General features: G+C 48.6%; 1 protein-coding gene across 1 annotated transcript in view; it reads right to left on the reverse strand.

Annotated features, from left to right (window-relative positions):
- IGDCC3 (immunoglobulin superfamily DCC subclass member 3) overlaps positions 1-20,127 on the reverse strand; it is a 154,308-nt gene that overhangs the window by 123,581 nt on the left and 10,600 nt on the right. The window contains 1 exon segment of the mRNA XM_084816454.1: positions 14,521-14,826. Coding sequence (XP_084672580.1) covers positions 14,521-14,826 — 306 coding nt within the window.

Consider the following 20,127-nt stretch of genomic DNA (forward strand, 5'->3'; position numbering starts at 1 on the left):
CCCTGTTCTTCTGCCTGAGGTTGAGGCGAGACTCCTGGCTGGAAGGAAGCAAGTCCAGGGCAAGAGAGGGGCCATAGCTCAGTGGCAGCACAACTGCTTGGCGTGCAGAAGGTCCTAATTTCGATCCCCGGCATCTCCAGGGAGGGCTGGAAAATCTCCTGCCTGAAACCCTGGAGAGCCTTTGCTGCCGTCGGCGTCGACACGACCAGGCTAGACGGGCCAAGGGTCAGACTCAGCAGAAGACAGCTTCCTGTGTCCTTGTGACTCATTCAGAGGCACCAAAGACAGCTCCATCTCTGCATCGGGTGTGAACGAATGACCCAATCCCACCCAACGCTGAGACACGGAAGAACGGCCGGCCGGCCGGCCCTCGCAGTGCCTGAAGGCAGAACAGGCCAGCAGTCAACCCGCCGCCCTCCAAGCCTCCAAGCATGCGTGTGATTAAGAAGGTCTGGAAAGGGCTCCTGTCTCGAATACTTACAGCAGCGATTTCCAAGCCGCAGCAAGCCACTCTAGCACATCATGAATGCTCTGTGTGCAGAAAGCCCCAGGTTGGATCCCCCACATCTCCAGCTAGGGCTGGAAAAGGTTCCATCCTGCCTGAAGCCCTGAAGAACCAGTGCTGCCAGTCAGGGTCGACAATACTGGGCCAGATGGACCGAGGGTCTGACTCAGGAGAAGGCAGGTTCCAGCATTCCACCCCTGTTTATTTACGTACTTATTTACAATATTGATACACCGCTCCACATCAAAAGATTTCGGAGCAGCGAACAGCAAAGGTAAAAGAATAAAACACCATGTTAAAACAATTAAAACATTTTTAAAAGAAACAAGTTGTGATAAGACCGAATTTAATAAACCCCAGGATTCTTCTTCCACGGGCGAAGGCAGGAGCTAGAAGGCAGAGAGCTTCATCCCATCCCATCTCCAGCAGAACAGAGCTTAGACCAGGCATCTTATCCCATCCCGTCTTCAAGCCCAAACAGGAGAAGGTAAAACCTAGCAGGGGGAAAGGACTCATCGTTTTTAGGGGAGGGTGTCTGGGGGCACTGCCAGTACCACTGCTCTGCTGTATGCTATGCGGTCGCCAGCCACCACCACCCCGCCACCACCCTTTACCATCCCTTTGCAGCAGAAACTCCTTGCTCTTATTAGGGCCTTTCGGCCGAAGCAACATTCCGGTTGTTCCTTCCCGCCGTGGCCTCTGCAGCCATTGTTCCCTTCCTGTGATCTGTAAAAACGGAGCCATTGAGCTCAGTGACAGCGGTGGGCACAACAGACAGCATCAAAGGGACGTTAACAGGGGAGGGGGAGGGGATGCTCTTGGCCTTGACAAAGAGCTGCCTTGAATCAAGAGAATGCTCAGGAGGGCCAGCTTATTTACTCCATCATCCAAAGCGCTGCAGCTCCTCTTCGGAGAGGGAGTGGGTGGAGGAAAAGAAGAAGCGCCACTCCCCAGCAGAGGAAGGGAGCCAGCGGGAGGGAGAAGATGTCACAAGAACACAAGCAGAACTCCTGAGGGTTCAGGCCAATTCAAACACAGCATTCCAGCTTTGTAAATCCCAAATTACTGAGCCAGGAATGAACATCGAGCTACACGCACACCCCTCCCCCCCCCTGCTGTCTTCAACCCTGCAGTCCCAGTTACATAAACTGCGGTTCCTCGTTACATCCAAAACAGGGAACTGTGGTGTAATGTTGGTTTGCTAAGCAGGATTTCAAACCAGGATCAAAGCAAGATTCAACCACAGTCCCCTGTTTCAGACATAACAAAGAACTGGGGTTTAATGTAATCGGGGTCACAGGGCCAAAGCTGTGCACTGGGGAAGTGGGGAGGAATATGCAAGCCTGACCATCTTTCCCAGCTCGTTAAGCCATGGTTTAAGCAAAATGGGATGGTTACATCCCAAAAGTCCCTGAGGGTCCATCTAGTCCAGCAACCAACAGCAGCCAGCAAGATGTGACCAGGGAGTTCACAAAAAGGGTCCCCATCAACTGGTCTTCAGAGGTCTCTGGACTTAGAACTCTGTATGTAGAGTTTCTATTTACCAGTCATGACACAGAGCCATGGATGGAGCTCCCCTCCTCTACAGATGTGTCAAAAGCAGCTTCCAGACAGAGGGCTCCTCGCGCTACCGATAAAAAGACATTGTGCAGCTATTCCATCTTTTCCTCCTTAATGGCTTTTTTTGTGGAAAGAGAAAAGGCAGAAGAAATGGTGGGGAAACATGAGAGGGTTACAAGTTGAAGACGATATCGTCTGGACCCGCTATAAAATTCTGTCAATGAAGCTGGGCAATTGCGCAAGAAGCGCCTCATCTGGAAGCACGCTCAGCCTCTCTGAGTGCCATCTAGGCAGTTGCCTTCCCCATATCTTGTGGCTGTAAATTCTGTACTTTTGTCTGTCCTGCATCTACTGCCTGTTAATTTCACCGGTGACCCTGCCTTCTACTGCTTATGAGAGGAGAGAGAAAGAGAGAAACATTTATCTCTATCCACTTTTTTCCAACCATGCAGAATTTTACAGGCGTCTGTCATTTTTATTTATTTATTTGATTTATACCCTACCTTTCCACCAAGGAACTGACACTCAAAACAGCTAACGATAATAAGGAGCAAGATTTAAAATAAAAACTTTGTTAAAACAACCATAAAACAAATACATTAAAAACACAATTAAAAAATACAACAATAAAATAATAAAAACAGCACCCAGCTCAACAGACCAGCTGACATGCTAAAGGTCTGCTTGAATGCTGTCAAGTTCCCATTATGACCTGGACCCCCTGAGCAACCCTTTAAAGATCTCTTGCCTCCTTAAAGAGTCCCACCTTCCTTCTTTTAAACTTCCTCTTCTCAGTAATGTGGGGTTTAGGTTGTAGACATGGGGTGACTGACGCTCTAGACACAGGGTTTAACCACAACAGTTTACTAGTAGATTTAAAGCAAACAAGTTACAATTAAAGGTATTTACACAATAAAGCTGAGTGATACAAAAGGCATTCAAAGAAAATAAAAGTTGCAAAAAGCAAGTTCCTTTACCCTAGCTGTCCTTAGACCTTTCTAGGCTGCTTATTTCTGCTCCCTCTTCAGACTCTGTTCTCACTTCAGGCTCTGGCCATCTCTCCTCTTACTGGCTCTCTCGCTCTCTTTATGTACCCTCCTCCCTCAAAACCGAAAGTACTGTTTCAAATCTGAAGAAATGAAACTTAACCGGAGAAATGAAACTGACACTTAACCGGAGAAATGAAACTACTCCTGTTAGGGTTATCCCCTCCCAACAGAAAAATCCAGGCCTCTAAGCCTGACCTTTTCCCCCCCTTTAGCCTCTGTAGGCCTCAAACCTTCACAAATATGAACAGCTTTGCCTGCCAATTGAAGGAGAGCAGAGAGGGAGCCAACCTAGCGTCCTCCTGCAAGGAGTTCCAAAGCCTGGGAGCTGGCACTGAGAAGGCCCTCTCTTGTGTCCCACCAAATGTGCCTCCGAAGGACTGAAAAAAGCCCACCCCAGAAGATCTTAAAACCCAAGCAGGCTCATATGGGAGAAAGTGACCTCAAGCTCTATAGGGCTTTCATAGGTCATAACCAGCACTTTGAATTATGAGCACCCGGAAAAAGATCAGTAACCGGTGGAGGTGGCGTAACGAGGGAGTCACGTGCTCCCTGTATCCAGCTCTGGTCAACAGTCTGGCCGCAGCGTTCTGGACCAGCTGAAGTTTCCAAACAGTTTTCAAAGGCTGCCCCATGCAGAGCGAGTTCCAGTAGTCCAAATGGGATGTAACTAAAGTATGTGTCACTGTGGCCAGCCTCGGATTTAAGCACTAGTCTGGGAACCAGAGGAGATTGGGGAGCCCATGCAGGCCAGTGAATGGTCTGGCGGAGGAGGCATGGAGTGCCCCGTCTCTCCTCTGTGCTCAGCACAGAAACCAAACAGGCTGCTCGAGGGGGGAAACACATTCCTCTGTGCCCAGCATAGAAATGCAGCTTTTGACAGCTCTCAGCAGGCCAGTACCATTTTTTGCGGGCGAGCAACTTTGGAGGCCTTATTTACAATGCTGTCTTAGTCATCTTTTCTAAGCAGGATTTTAAACCAGGATCAAACTTACATGAAACTGCAGTCCCCGGTTTCAGATGTAACGAGGAAATGGGATTTAATATAATCAGGGTCAGAGGGTCAAAGCTGGGGGAGGAGGGGAGGACACAAGCCTGGCCGTAGCTCAGTGGTAGTTCACATGCTTTGCATGCAGACAGTCCCAGGTTCGATCCCTGGCGTCTCCAGGTTGGGCAGGAAAAGCTCCGGCCTGAATTCCTGGCGAGCTGCTCCTGCCAGTCAGTGCTGACAATACTGGGCTACATGGGCAAAGGGGCTGACTCAGTACAGGGCAGCTTCCTATGTTCCTATCTTTTTTCTAAACTAAAAAGCCCCAAATGCTTTAGCCTTCCTTCTTTGGGAAGGGGTTCCAACCCTTGACCCTTTGCTTGCCCTGTTCTGGCTGTCTGCAGACATTTGCAAGGCTGTTTGCTCCCCAAGCAACTCAGCGGCAGGGTGCTGCCACTTCCCGATCACAGCTTACTGCAGGTGCATACATGCTTGAAGCCTGTTGGGTCACACCGCTGCCCCCCGTTTATATTTTTCATGGATTGTCCCGATTTCTGGAGCTACTTCATACAAGCGGAGTTAGTTCCTTCCAGCGCCTGGAATAGGGGATAGAGCTGTCTGTACTCCAGTTTGCGTCAGAACTTTCCTGCGCCCCATAGTGTGGAAGGATTTGATGCCCAGGGAAAGAGCAAAAGGGCTGACTGTCCATGCTTGTCCACTCTCCCTAAGCAGGGAAAACTATTGAGAGCACAGAAGGAAAATAGGAAAAGCGCCTCCCCCTCCCAAGCCTGAGAGATGAAGTGAAAGGCGATGCCAGTAGTGTGTGTGCGTGCGTGTGCGCCCATGTTCTGAGAACATTTTCTGTTCCTCTTAAGGATGCAACCCCGGCAAGCAACTGAGGCCTCTTTTTCAATCCCTCTTGAGAATCCACATCATTTGAGCAGCATCTCCCAGGCTCCGCAAAGCAAGCAGACTTTCGCTTTCAGCCATGCTCCATTCAGCTCCAAACAATGGGGAACAATAGAAGACAGGGAAAGGGTGGCCGTCTTTGAGCTGCATTCAAGAGGCCATCTGCTCCAGCCCTCACTGGCAAGGCTGGGAACCAGGAAGATCCCAGGTTCAGACTTAATCTGAGCCACTTAGCAAGTGATCTTTAGGCAGAACCAGCTGACCCCCTCTTTGCTACAGCCAACCCAACTGTTAAAAATCATGCTGAAAGCGGTAGCTCCCTTAAAACCAGATGCGACAGAAGAGATGCATGTATCTGAACCTGCCTGTTTGCAAAGATCATCTTCAGAACCCCTTCTGCAAATGCCCCCACCTTCAGAATTTGGGCAGGGTGTGACCAGAGGTAGGGCCTTTTCTAGAATGGCACCCTGGCTTCAGAACACCCCTCCCAAAGATGCCTGCCTGGCACCAATGCTGTTGAGCTTAAGTTGCAGGGCTAAAACAAATTTATATGCCTGGGATTTTGATGAACAGTGATATTGTTTGTTGCTGCTTCTGCTCTCTTACTGCTATACAGCTCAGGACCACAGTTCCTGACGGAATGCCTCTCCCAGCATGAACTGAACTGTATACTATGCTCTGCATCCAAGGCCCTCCTCTGGGAGCCTCCTCTGAGGGAGGCTTGGAGGGTGGCAACAAGGGAGAGGGCCTTCTCAGTGGTGGCCCCATTTATGCAATGATCTCCCTGATGAGGCCCACCTAGCGCCAACATTGTCATCTTTTCAGCACCAGGTTAAAACTTCCCTCTTCTCTCAGGCATTTGGCACCATATAAGGAGTCTTTTTGATCATCTCTGGCTGATTGTTTTAAACTGTTTTAGATATATGTTGTTGCTGTGCGTGTTATTTGTTCTATGTCATTACATGAATGATTCTGTACTTTACATAATGTATTTTAATGGGTTCTTTAAAAAAAACTGTGAACTGCCCAGAGAGCTTAGACTATGGGGTGGTATAGAAATATAATAAATGAAATGAATGAAATGTAGCCTTACTTCTATTTTACTGTTTATATTTTGTGTTTCTGCTACTTTATTGCTTATGTCTCATATATTATTGTGACTTAATTATTTTTAAAAATATGCTGTTGTAGTTTATGATAGAAACTGCCTTGTTAATTTTTTCCGAATTGAAAAATGGGATTTACATGCCTGAAATAGGATAAATCTATTCCCCACAGCCCAAAATGACCAGAGCTGAACATGGATTATTAACTACTATCAACCATCAGTGTAAATGACACTTCGCACAGTAACGTAAGCAGAAGGACAGATCCTTGCTGATAGGACAGGGGTGAGGAATCTTAGGCCCAGGGACCAAATTGGACCCTTCTGGTGGCGAAATCCAGCTGCCCAGGGTTCTCCTGGTGGCCACACACCCTTCCCCTGGCCCCATCCTTTTCTCCCAACCACTGATTGTTTGGTGGTCTCCTGGCTTTTGTGAAGTTTTTTCCCCCACATTCTAAAAGGTTGAAATGCATCTCCTAAGGCTTCGTGACTGGCAGGAAGAGCTTTAAGCTAAAATATGCTGCTATTTTTGGCCCCAAAATATCAAAAAGGAAAAAATCCAAAAGTGTCTCTGAGTATGGACTATAATAATAATAATAATAATAATAATAATAATGTATTTATTATGCAGAGCTCTAAAATACTTGTGGACCATAAACATATTTATTATGAGGCTCTCTAAAATGCTCTAAGATGGTCAATGCGTTTCGAGACTAGAGCCTTCTTCACACGGAGCTTTTATCCTGCGATTGAGGTTGCTCACTCACGGAAGTTTGCGGGCACTTTAGATGACGCTGTCAACCTCCAGGGCATCTCCTGCATGAAATGACCTTTATTCCGTATTTAAATAGATCGGAGATAATGAGCTATCAAATTACCCTGCTTGTGTTCCGCTTGAGTTCCCTCTGTGAAAAAGGAAAAGCCACAAGAAGAGGAGCTGGACCAATGAAACGTATGGAAGACTTACATAAGGGGGAGAAGGAGGGGGAAAGGGGAGGGGGGAAAGGAAGCCCGTGTAAAGGGAGTCCATTGTGATCCTGCATTTAAAACGAAAGCAGAAATCCCCCTTTTAAATGCGGGATTTTAGGCTGGTATAGAGATGCTCCAGGGCTCTTCCTCAGGAGCAACTGATCTCTCAGATGAGTTTCTCTTTCTGTTGGAATTCCTCTGTTCTATCGGCTGTGACAGTCTGCTCTGCTATTGGCTCTGTGGTACTCGGATGTCCTGTGACTGGGTGACGCTACTGACTCCAGCACTCGGAAGAAGAAGCCAGTCTCCAACTTATTAACATCACGAGAAAAGAGAAAGAGATTCATTTTAACGTCGTCTTGCACCCGATTCCTATTTGCGATCGCTGCTCGCTGTGCGTGAACAAGGAACTTCCAGAAATCAAGCAGCGATCAAATGGGAGATTTGCTCAGGTTTCCCCAAATTTGCACCAATCTCCTAATTTGCACAACTTTCCTCCATAGTCTAAAGTGAGGCTGATTCAATCTACGAAGGACATTTCCGCAAATTAGGAAATTTGCACCAATCAGACTGGAATCGGGAATAAGACGAATATGAGCACATGATCGACAATTTGTGAAGATTTTTGGCAGATGCGTGCTTGTGCTTGGAGCTTTCGACGGGGCTCGCTCCCATGTTTTGCGAGCAAAACCGAAGTTCTCATACATCCCAACTTGGAACATACAAGCGGATGGTACTGGTGAACCGAACCTGGCCAAAAGAACTGTTTTGCCCAAATTCTTGGGGGAGGTACTTCACCCCCTCCTTTGGGAAATGGGAGCACGATTTCAGGGGGACTAGCCCCTGAACTGTTTGGTGGAAGGGGATGTTTATCATGGTGGAGGAAGCTCTCCTCCCCCCACCACAGAAAAACTGAGTTAGAAGTTGTGGTGCGCTATCATGGCCCAAGCAGAGCTCTCTGCTATTGATAAGTAATAATAAACATTTGACTATGTATTTATTTTGTTATTTTTTGCTTTCTGATTTTTTTTATCAGAAAATATAAAACTGCCTTGGTTGGTTCCAGAAAAGCAGTTTAGAAATGTAATAGTTGATGATGCCAGAAAGGGGCATTTTGGGGGAAGAAACATGGTGGACAGAGCTCTGTTCCAGCCGCTAAGGTCTTTTGTTGTAGTTTTTGTACAGGGGGAAAAAAGAAGAGCTGCCCCACCACGGGTAAATGCCCCCTTTCTCCGAACCATCACAAAATGGTTCAGAGGGCAAAGAGCAGACAATGTGAATTCCCCCTCCCACCACCACCCACCACCACGCAATTCACCACCCATTGATTGGGTGGTGAATGGGGGGGTGGGGTCAACTCAGTGCAAGCAGATGGGACTTTTGGAAATGGCCAGGCAAGTTTTTAAAAGAGAAAAACAAATGTGAACAACTCCTTTTGTCAAATCAGTATTCAGGTTATGGAATAAATGGGCCTTAATAAAACCCACAAACACCACCCCTGACTACTCCCATTTTTAGCCAAAACACTCCATAGCCTTCTAAAAACTGTACCTAAGGGGGCTGTCCCAAGTACTGCGTCAAACCCTGGGAAACATACAGCCAACAGTGGCCCGAGACACTTTTTGGTTCAAGTTGACACCCTGCACAACCTTGAAAGTTGCACTCCTTGCAATGTCACACAGAGAATGCTGGCACAATTTTCAGGTTGCACTCTGTGCATGCTCAAGGGCTTTGCAGTCATCCTTCCAGTGTGGGAGGAAAGGGTCCAGATAACATAAAAGCATCGAGTGTGATGGCAGATATAAGCCTCAATACTGAAAACAAGTTCCAGGACTGAGCCTTCCTTGTTTGCCAGGCACACACATCTATAATCTTGTATGGATTACTGCAATCCATTATATTCTCCCAGGTTTTTTAGCCCTTCAGTTTTAAAAACTGTCTTAGGGCACAATCCTATGCATGTTTAGACAGAAAGAAGCCCTACAACTCCCAGCTTTCCCCAGCCAGCCTATGCATGTTTAGGCCGAAAGAAGCCCTACAACTCCCAGCGTCGCCCAGCCAGACTATGCATGTTTAGACTGAAAGTAGCACTACAACTCCTAGCATTCCGCAGCCAGCATGGCTGGCTGGGGAATGGTGGGAGTTGTAGGACTTTTTTCTGTCTAAACATGCATAGGATCGTGCCCTTTGTGTGTTTTTACATCTTTGTACCGCTGCTGGCTTTTACTCGGGTTTTTACTTTGGTTTTATTCTGTCGTTTTAAACTTAAGGTTTTTATATTATGTTTTATTATGCTTTTGTTTTTCATAGTTTTGAGTTTTGTTTTGTGAACTGCCCAGAGCTTCGGTTAGTGGGCGGTACAGAAATGAAATACATAAGTCCATCCTGTGCACTGTGCGTCCTGGGTAACAAATCAGAAGCACGCCGCTCGAGGAGCGGAGACGCCTTCCAAGCTGGGTAAGAGTGGCTCGTCCGCTTGCCAGCAAACACCTACCTAGACCTTAACATCCAGACCTTTGAGAGTTAATGCTCCTAAATCCAGAGAAGGGGGCTTGGCAGAAATATCTAGCTGGACATCAGCTCTTCATTTAGCAGCCTGTTATCCAGCAATATAGTCAGATGGTGATTTACAGCTAGGAGGTGCAAGGGAGCACCCTGGAGCAAATTCCAGGGGGCCGCGGTGATCCCGGCCTGATAAGACCCAGATAAACAAAGGACAGTAATTGGGGGGGGGTCTTCCAGGTGCCATGAGGTTTCATAGCAGGATTCCAAACTAAAGGCAATGACCCTTGACCCGAGAAACTCACCTCTAGGTGAATGTCTAAGAAACAGCAGATTACGGACAGCCCAGACACGAACCTTCGCAGAGCGCACTTTCCGTAGCAATGGGCAGCCGGCAGCCCAGGGGCTCTATCCAAATCCTAAAGGTTTCCCAGCTGACTCACAGTGTGTTCCCTGCCTAAAATATGGTACTTCTGCTGCTTCCTCGCACACAAGCCCCAGACAAAGGGCTCTTTAGCTCCCACCCTTCCAGTGTGGCTAGTAAAAGGGGCTCTGTCCAAGCTCTCCCGTCTGCACCTCAGCTACTTGCTTCCACACGTGACACAAGCAAAAGGGAGCAAGCAGCAGAGGTGTCTGAGAACAGGGCCCCGCTGCAGTTCACCCTGGCAGGGAGGGGGTTACAGAGCTCTTTGCCAGGGTTCCAAACTCATGTGGATGGAGCCAAAGTCACTGGCCTTTTAGCCTTAGCCCTTGCAGACTTGGAACTAGGGCTGTACAAAACCCACTTACTGTTCCAGTCCAGGCGTCCGCGGGGGGCAGGGGAGGCGATCTGCCCCTCCCCTCAGAATCCTCCCCGGCCAGCTCCGCTCCACGTGGGCTAAATATTTACGTAGCCTATCACGGCAAAGAGCAGGGACGCAAATGGCATCCGCTACGCCAGACACCATTTGCGTCCGCAGTCCGGGGCAGCGGACGGACAGCAGCAGTGGACGGACCCGGACTGGCCGGAAGCAGGTAGGCTCCGTCCGGGGAGGATTTCGGGGAGTGGCAGGGTGGGAGTAGTCCGTTCCGCCACGGACTCCATGGGGCCAGATTCTAAAGAATCACTGGAGTCCATGGCGGATGTCTCCGCCATCCCTACTTGGAACAGTTCCTGCGGAGACCTCCAGAGTCCTGTCTAGTGTGGGATTCATTTCAGTTATTGCAGTCTAACAGGGCCGGCCCTACCATTACGCAGGTGAGGTGGCTGCCTCCAGTGGCAGATACTGGGGAGGCAGCAGCAAGGTGTTGGAGGAGATTGCTGTGTGCCACATGGCCCGCCCTGTGCACCCTAAGCGAGCCTGCTGCCTTCAGGAGCAATGGAGGAAGCTGTCCCATTGTCAGTGTTGAAGAAAGATTCAACTGCCTGTCCAGTTAGCTTCTGCATATGGAATGTGAGAGGCGCCATCTTCTTCTTTGCTTCTGGCAGCAAAGTGCCTTGGGCCATTCCTGCAGCGTAAGGATGCAGACAAAGTGGCAGACTTGGCCAGCTGCCTATGTAATCGACCCTTAAGAACACAGGAGCCATGCTGGACCAGCCCAGCCCAGTCCAGCATTCTGTTCACACAGTAGCCAACCAGCTGCCCACAGTGGCCAACCAAGTAGGTCGTGAGGGAAACAGCACCCCCCTGCCCAAGTTCCCCAGCAACTGGTGTACATAGGCATACTCCCTCTCATACAGGAAGTAGCATGTAGCCATCAGGACTAGTAACCATTGATAGCCTTCTCCTCCAGGAATTTGCGCAATCCCCTTTTAAAGCCATCCAAAGTGGTAGCCATCACTACAACGTGGCCCATCTTTGTTAATTATATCTAGCTGGAGGTGGGTCCGGGAGGACATTAATGCCTCCGTGTGAGGAAGAGTGGTCCCAGCCACCTTGAAGGAGGGGTTGTGTGACCACTCCATTTGAAGGAGAGTGGTCTCAGCCACCGTGAAGGAGGGTGGTCCAGTGGTCTCCATTTGAAGTGGTCTCCACTTGAAGAAGAGTGGTTCCAGGGTTGTGCGACCACTCCAACAAGGAGAGTGGTCCCAGCCACCTGGAAGGAGGGGTTGCGTGACCACTCCACTAGATCCAGAAGAATAATTATCGCCCCATTGCAAATCTCCCCCTTTGAGGCAAGGTGCTCGAGCATGTGGTGACAATTCAACTGCAGCCACTCGTGTATGAAACAGGTTATCTGGACCCATTTCAATCCAGCTTCAGGCCTGGTTTCAGCACTGAAACATCCTTGTGGATGGTCTGTCAGGAGGAATGTGACCCTGTTAGTTTTCCTTGATCTCTCAGTGGCTTTTGATACCATCAACCATGGTATCCTTCTGAACTGACTCTATGGGTTGGGACTGGGAGGTACAGTAATATGGTGGTTCTGCTGACACCTCCAGGATCGCTTCCAGAAAATAGCTGGGGGGTCTCCTTGATCCCGCAGCACACGTTATATGGTCCTGCAGGGTTCCATCTTGTGGAACTGTTGGAACCCTGCAGGTTCCAACAGTTCCCCCATACTGTTTAACAGCTGTCAGCAACAAAGCAAAGATAATATTTGCTGCTGACATTTGTATCCTGGCTCAGCCTGGTTTTCTGTGGGAAGTATGTTCTGGATCACAATCAGGTAAACAGTTCGTCCACACTGGTTTCTGCCTAGCAGCACACCCAATGGTGCACTTTGCTTTACAGGGTCTTATTCCAGGGCAAAATGCCAACCCAGTAAAAGTCTTGGGCTCTCGCACCCGCACACACACTCCTTTGAGCATGTGACTTTCCTGCAATCAGCTTTAATCTGTCTCTTCCATCCTGCACGTTTCAACCCAGGGATGGAGCACAGGGTCGGCGGGGGCGGGGGTCATCCCCCTTCAGCTAAGGAAGCTTGAGGAATTCAGTTGTTCCAAATTCCATCACAAACTGACCTAATTCCCAGGCAAATGTGCATATCTGAACATATTTATCCACTGGTTCTCAGCTCAAAAAATGTTATCAAAAATAATTTTAAAATGCATATTTTGAGAGAAAATACATTTAAAAATATGTATTTAAATGCAAATGTTCATGCAGACGTCTTTAAAATGGTAGATTCATGCAGAAACAGGACAGAATGAACTTAAGAGTGAACATGCGCAAAAGCATCACAGACTGGAGACACACTGATCCCTCAACTTAGGCCACTCTGCGCTTTCCACGGAAAAGCAAGTTATGAACATAATGAATACATAAATATGCAGGACTGCGTGGACCAGGGGTTGGCAACGTGGCGTCCACAGGCACACCTGCACCTGCCAAGAGCCACATCAGCCCCCACCCCATGCACCAACCTCACACTCACCCCACTTGCACCTTCTCCAGCACATACCCACTGCCTACCTCACCACAACAGCCATGAAGGCCTAACCAGGAAGCAGGCAGATGGGGAGAAGAAGTCTCCTGTGTCCTGGTTGGGGCTTTGGGGCTGCTGAGGCGATCACAGCAGAGGTAGGCAGCAGAAGGGGGGAATCCAGAGCACTGGGGAAAGGGGGGTATGAAGGCAAGAAAAGTGGGAATCCTGGAAGGGAAGGTCAAGAAAAGAGGGAATCGCAAAAATAAGTGTGCGCCGGCCCAAGTGACCACAGGCCAAATGTGCCCTGAGGCCCGAGAAGAAATGACAAGTATGCCCATGGATCTGAAAAGGTTGCTTACTCCTGGTGCAGACCCTTTGCTAAATTACTTCTAAAATGCTGCGCCTGAGCTACCCCAGATCTGTCCCCAGAATACATATATGCAAATTGAGCAGATTTGCATAATTTATCTTATTTTGCATAATTTATTCTGGTTTTGCTATTCATGGGGAGGAGCCAGGAGCTATGCAGAGCTCTGTAGCCCCAGCCCCATCCACCAGAAAGCTTACTCCGCCCCCGCTCCGAGTTGCGGGATTGTCACAGGCACTGCCACACGTTTCAAGAGTCCCTTTGCAGTCATGAGTTATATGTTGTTTGTGTATATTGTCTGTGTGCTTTTATGTAAATGGTTTTTAAACTTTGCATATTGTACGTTAATATTTTTAACTTCTGTACACTGCCCAGAGAGCTTCGACTATGGGGTGGATAGAAATGTAATTCATCATCATCATCAGAAGAAGACGGGTTAGAAACTAGTGGGGCTTGTTTTTCTTTTTAACAATAGGTGAGATGCTGAATTCTGCACCAAATACGACATTCTACCATTTCTGTGTGTGCTCCCACAGAATCACAGAAGGCACACGGCACTGTCAATAGTATTCCAGGATACCGATCGTTTCCCGCGACACTGCAGCGCCGATCCGCTTGCCCCCTTGAAGCTGCTCTTAGCCGAGGAGGAAACATACAGCCTTAAGAGCCTATACCAGCCTTCCCTAGCCAGGAACCCCCCAGACGTGTTGGCCAATGGCTGTGCTGGCTGGAGATGATGGGCTTTGTAGTCCAGCACATGTGGAGGCCACGGGCCTGTGGACAGCTGGCTGACATTCATATGTTTCCCCTTCTACAGCTAATAGCAGTTCAGGGACAGGGAGTATGTAAGGTGGGGAATTGGCGCAGGGGCAAAGGGCTGACCCCCCCATCCACCCATCCCCCTCCACTGCACCCCAATACGAACCACGGTGCCCCACTGCAGCTCTTTGAGGAAGAAAAAGGAGCTCCGAACATGGCGCCCCACATCACACCTGGTTTGACTCCAATACTTCGGAACCTTATGATCACAGCCTTGCATTTATGGACAGCCAGCTCACAGCTGATCCATCTTCATAATGCGTGTCCCATTAGCAGCCCGCAGTCTTGCTGAGCGAGCCCGCCATCATCCAGCCAACTTCACTATCGTGCATCCCTCCGCCAATGCCCACAGCCGACCAGCGATTTTGCAAAGTCAGACCAAGGGAAGAAGCATAAACTTACTCGCTGCTTGAATCCTAGCCTTGCGGCTCACCACCAACCCAAAGCGATTCCGAGCCATGCAGTCGTACTCGCCCTCATCAGAGGACCCGTCACCCTTCAGTTTCTGGAAGTGGGAGAAGTACAGTGAGCCGTTTGCGAGCGTGAAGGAGTCCTCGCCGTCAGCCACCAACACCCCGTTCTTCCGCCACGTGATGCTGATAGGTAGGATCCCTTCCACCTGGCAATACAACACCAGGGCCTGTTCCTGCACAGCTATGTGGTCACTGGGCTCGATGGTAAAGGCTAGCTCTGCGGAATGGCTCACATCTGGAAGAGAAGGGATAGAAAGAAGAGGTTATTTCAGGGGCCGTGCAGTTGGTCTTCCCATGAGGAGTTGTGATACACCGATAGGAGATTATTCAAATTAGCCATGGGATCAACTTTACCTATTTCATGAAAGGACAGCACACTGAGTTCCAAGGTTTGTACCTTTTAGGAATGCTAAAAATCTGTACGCAACCTGCAGAGCCCAAGACATGAGATCTAGCACACAGCCGGAAACCTTCGGATCTAAGCACTCTGACACTACAAGGGAACAGCACTTCTAGTCCTCGCTGTCAGAGGAAAACCTGAAACCGTCTGGACAATTTTGCAAAGTATCTGAAGCTGGAGTGGACCTAACTAGAGCTTTTCAGAAAAGAAATAGCTCGCTATAAGAACATAAGAAGAGCCCTGCTCAATCAGGCCAAGAGTCCATCTATTCCAACATTCTGTTCACACAGTGGCCAACCCGCTGTTGACAGGAAACCTACAAATAGGAGATGAGTGCAGCAGCACCCTCCTGCCCATGTTCCCCAGCAACCGGTGTACATAGGCATACTGCCTCTCATACTGGAGGTAGCATGTAGCCATCAGGATTAATAGCCATGGGTAGACTTTTCCTCCATGAATTTGTCTAACTCCCTTTTAAAGCCATCCAAGTTGGTGGCCATCACTACATCTTGTGGGAGTGAATTCCATAGTTTAACGATGTGCTGTGTGAAGAAGCCCTTCCTTTCATCTGTCCTGAATCTCCCACCAGTCTCCCACCTGAATCTCCCTCCCATCAGCTTCATGGAATGACCTGGGTTCTAGTACTATGAGAGAGGGAGAAAAATGTCTCCCTATAAGCCCAAGGTTCTACCATGGAGAGCAGGGGGAAAGGGGGTCCCAAGGTGATAGTATCAATTTGGGGAGAAGCAGTGTTGGGTTTCAGGCACCAGCCCAGGCTGTAGAAAAATCTGCCCAATTCACATTGGGGGGATGCAAGGGAAAAAAAGTATTTGGATTAATTCAGCTCTCTTCCACAACACCCATCTCCCTCGGTGTTTAGAAGTCCGCTCCTAACCTCCCTGTTTAAAACATGAGCAGCTCTTTAAAGACAGTGTGGGAGGGAGATCTTGCAAAGGTCCAAGCAGGACAGGATGAAGCCTGATGTTTTAAGATGCTTAATGGGTTAATAAAAGCAGCGGACAAAAGCCATGTTTATTCTCAGGCTCTGCCACTAAACCGAGTCTCTCCATTTGGAAAAGTTCTTGCAGGTTCACCTTTGACATGCAGCTCGGTAACCCTGCCTTCCTTTGTCTACCCCGTCCATCTGCCTCATCTCAGGTTACACTCCAGGCTGATCCTCTCATAATCCAATTTAAGTTGCCATATAAAGTGAGAGGGAGAATTTTGAAAGTGCCAAGCCCAGGTCTCCAAGAGGAGATGGATTCTTTTGCCCAAAGATAATTTTGTCACATCTTTTCTTTCCTCAAGTGTTCTTTAAAAAAAAAAAGGGGGGGGGAGGAATTCAATTTCTCATCAAGCAGGCTCAACTGGATGCCTGGCAGCGATTGCCGTCACTGCCGCCATCATGGCCTGTGCTGCCCAAACCAGAGAGAAGTCAGGCCAGAGTGCCTTAGTCATCAATGGACCGGGTTTGGCTGTAGCCAAGGGAAGCTTGCGACATCTGGGACTGTTTAGCTCAGAAAAAAGGCAAGTGAGGGAAGACGTGATAGAGTGGTACAAAATAATGCATGGTGTGGAGAACATGGATGGGGAGACATTTTTCTCATAATAGTAGGACCCAGTGGGGTCATCTCATAAAGCTAATCGGTGGGAGATTCAGGACCAGATCGAAGGACAGACTTCTTCACACATCGCAGAGTTAAACCACGGAATTTGCCACAAAATGCAGTCACAGCCACCAATTTAGCTTGCTCTTCTTACGTTCTTATAACGATGGTGGCAGTTTTAGCATGTCTCACAATGCAGGTGAGTCAGGCTGCTGCTTCATCCAGCACATGTTTTGTTCACCAGCACCAGACTGGGGGGGGGGGTCCCTTGGGCAAGGCGCCCTCAGTTCCCCCCCCCTCACTGGGAGGCAGTGGGCGCTGCATCTCCTCCTTGCTGTCATTGATCACTCTTGCTCCCGCTCCCGCCCCCGCTCTCTATGGAGGGGTGGAGGGCTCAGACAGTTGGTTCTGCAGGGCCCCTGCTTGATGCAAGGACCTCAGCAGCTACCTGACAATGCCGAACTTTGAGCACTATCTCTGGTGCTGTGGAAGGACACATTCACACACAGAACACAGGAAGTTGTCTTGTACCGATTAAAACCATTGGTCCATCTAGCCCAGTATTGTCAACACTGACTGGCAGCAAAGGCTCTCCAGGGTTTCAGGCAGGAGTTTTTCCAGCCCTCCCTGGAGATGCAGGGTTCGAGCCCGGTTCGAGCTCTGCATGCAAAGAGCTGCTCTACCACTGAATCACAGCCCCTGCCTTTGTGTGTAGGGCAGCACAAATACACACAGAGAGAGCATTTCAGAAGCACGGAGAGCCCACAGCCAAGCAGTGCTCAGCCAAAGGACCTGTTTGTGAGAACAAGCACCACCATTGATTTATTACATTTATATCTCGCCTTTTCCTCTAAGGAGCCCCAAGCAGTATGCACGATCCTTCTCCTCTCCATTTTATCCTCACAGCAACCCTGTGAAGTAGGTTAGGCTGACAGTCAGTGACTGGCCTAAAGCCACCCAATGAGCTTCATGGCTGAGAGGGGACTAGAACCCGGCTCTCCCTCAGTCCTAGTCCAACACTCTAACCACGACAGCAGGCAATTGCCAGTGGACTAGAGAGGGAAGCAATTTGTTAGAATGATGTTCTGGACTAAGCACGCATGTGCACACACAGGAGTTCCAAAAGAAGAGCAGGTGTCCTGGCCCCACCAGCTTTGAGTAAGACTCTGGTTACCTTCACAACTCTCCTTGTCACCGTCTGAATTCTGTCCAACTTCAAACATACTGAGAAATGCAAGCCCGCTGGGATTTAGCGTATCAGGAAGGATTGCTCACATTAATTCGTCTGATGGACCGCAGTCTACAAAACCTTGCGCCATAATAAATGTGTTCGTCTCTACGGGGCTACAAGACTCTGGTGTGCTCACATGAAAGGTGGCCTAGCACAGGCCCCCACTGCTTGACACCCAACTAGGCCGAATTCACCATTCCATCCCACGGTGTGGCTTACCAGCATCTGACAACACACACACACACACACACACCCCTAGGCAGGGCAGCAAAAACAGGGCTTTTATCAAGCCACTGGTGGCAGGCCACCGGCCTTGGCAGGCTGGATCTAATCAGTAGGACCAAGATGAAAAGCTGCAAGCCTCTTGACTCCGCACAATTATTTTTGCCTTATCGGGTTTTAGATCTTAACAACAACACCCCCCCGCCTGACATTCAAAATTATAGGAAAAGGAATGTTAACTGTAGAGCAAGCATTCCCAGCACGACCCTCTCTCTCCAGCCCTTCCTCCTCTCCCACAAGTGAATGTTTGCTTTAGAGGTCAGCTCTGACTGACTAGAAGAGAGTTGCATCACTCAGGGCACAATCCTGTGCATGATTAGACAGAGAAAAGGCCTACAACTCCCAGCAATCCCCAGCCAGCAAGGCTGGATTGGCGAATGCTGGGAGTTGTAGGCCTTTTCTCTGTCTAAACATGCATAGGATGGCACCCTAAAAAGAAGGTGATTTTGGATAAGGAGATGTTTTGTTTTTACAGGAATTGTCCTCAAATGAAATGAAATCCAGCCCCAGGCCAAGGCAAAAGGTAGAGTTAGGGGCTCAACTTTCTAGGCAAATGGAAACAATAAAATTACACGATTAATTGGGAGGGAGGATAGGGCCTCCATTTACTTCCCTGGAGAAAAAATAATAATTGCAACTAATTTCTTAATATACCTCCGTTCACATGTTGGCTGCATATCAAATCTCACATCACCCAAGACAAGAATGTACGGAAAAAGGAGTCTTCCAAATCAGGATGTGCGGTGCTGCAAAACGAATGACCCTAAGCATGTTTACACAAAAGTAAGTCCAACTGAGTTCAGTGGGGCTTACTGTCAAGTAAGTGTGCATAGGATTGCAGCCTTATATGCCAAGTTAGCTTCTTAAATAACTGGTCTGGGTGATTCTTCATGCATCAATTAAGTGCATGCTTGTCTTGGCTCCAGCTGAGGTTTTGTCAAGGGATTTTAAAAATCGCTTTACCTTTTATTAACGGCAAAAGAAGGAAGGGTGGGAGAGAAATATAATTGACAATGATACAATGTAAGAGGGAGAACCTCACGACAAAAACTCCCCCTTTCTGACAGCCCCCCCACCCCGGAAACATTTCATATCTTTCTCAACGATATGACGTGTGACAACACAAACAGTTATTTAACAAAAAATATCACCCAATATTTGATCATAGAGCAAACAGTTAGCCTCGGCAAGGCTGAACTCAGAGGTTTATCTTGTAGAGAGAGGAGGGAAGAAAAAGGGGCTTGGGATGAATGAATGGCTTTCAAGGCACTTTGAAGTTCATTTAGTTTTTATTTCACCACCCCTTTCTCGTAATCATCTCTTTTAACTGAACATTACATCTGCAATTCTTTTTAACGACCTGAAAAATCCCACCATCACCACCACCACCAGCCACACACTGGCAGGCCATCGTTCAGTTTTCTTAAATAAAAAGACTAATTTTATCTGACGCCCAATCGTTGCCTTTTCCTGCCAGTGCAGAAAGCACCAGCCCCAAGCCAAACCAAAACCCTAGTGCGCTAGGTGTTAGACATGGATTAGAAGGACTTATTCACACACTCAGGTCTTCTCCTGCTACTGTTTGATCAGTTCATGAAGATTTAACAATGCATTTTAATTAGTCTGTGGGCTAAACTACTGCAACACACTTTATGAAGATCTGTCCTTGATGACTGTCTAGAATGGGGAGGGGGGGATCCTGCCTCATGGGCCCAGATTCGACCTACAAGGCCTCCCTGTCTGACCCACTTAGGCCCCTCCCCTTTCAAAGCCCCTCCCCTCCCAGAAGAGGCTCGGCGCAGCCCTCTTCTTCACCATCAGGAAAGCCGCTGCTTCGGGGCACCTGGATAACCATGAAGCGGCGGTTCCTGAAGTAGCAGCTCCATCTTTGCTGCTGCAGCAGTGGAAAGAGGGAGCTGCTCTGGCTGTGTGTGGGGTGGGAGGGTGGCTGTAAAGAAATCTCATTGAACTACAGACCATAGCAGAGCCAGAGTAAAGCAACAGCAACCAACTATC

The sequence above is a fragment of the Heloderma suspectum genome, chromosome 11, assembly GCF_057233095.1.
Source record: "Heloderma suspectum isolate Gila_16-S chromosome 11, 16-S_ref, whole genome shotgun sequence".
Taxonomy (NCBI): Eukaryota; Metazoa; Chordata; class Lepidosauria; order Squamata; family Helodermatidae; genus Heloderma; species Heloderma suspectum.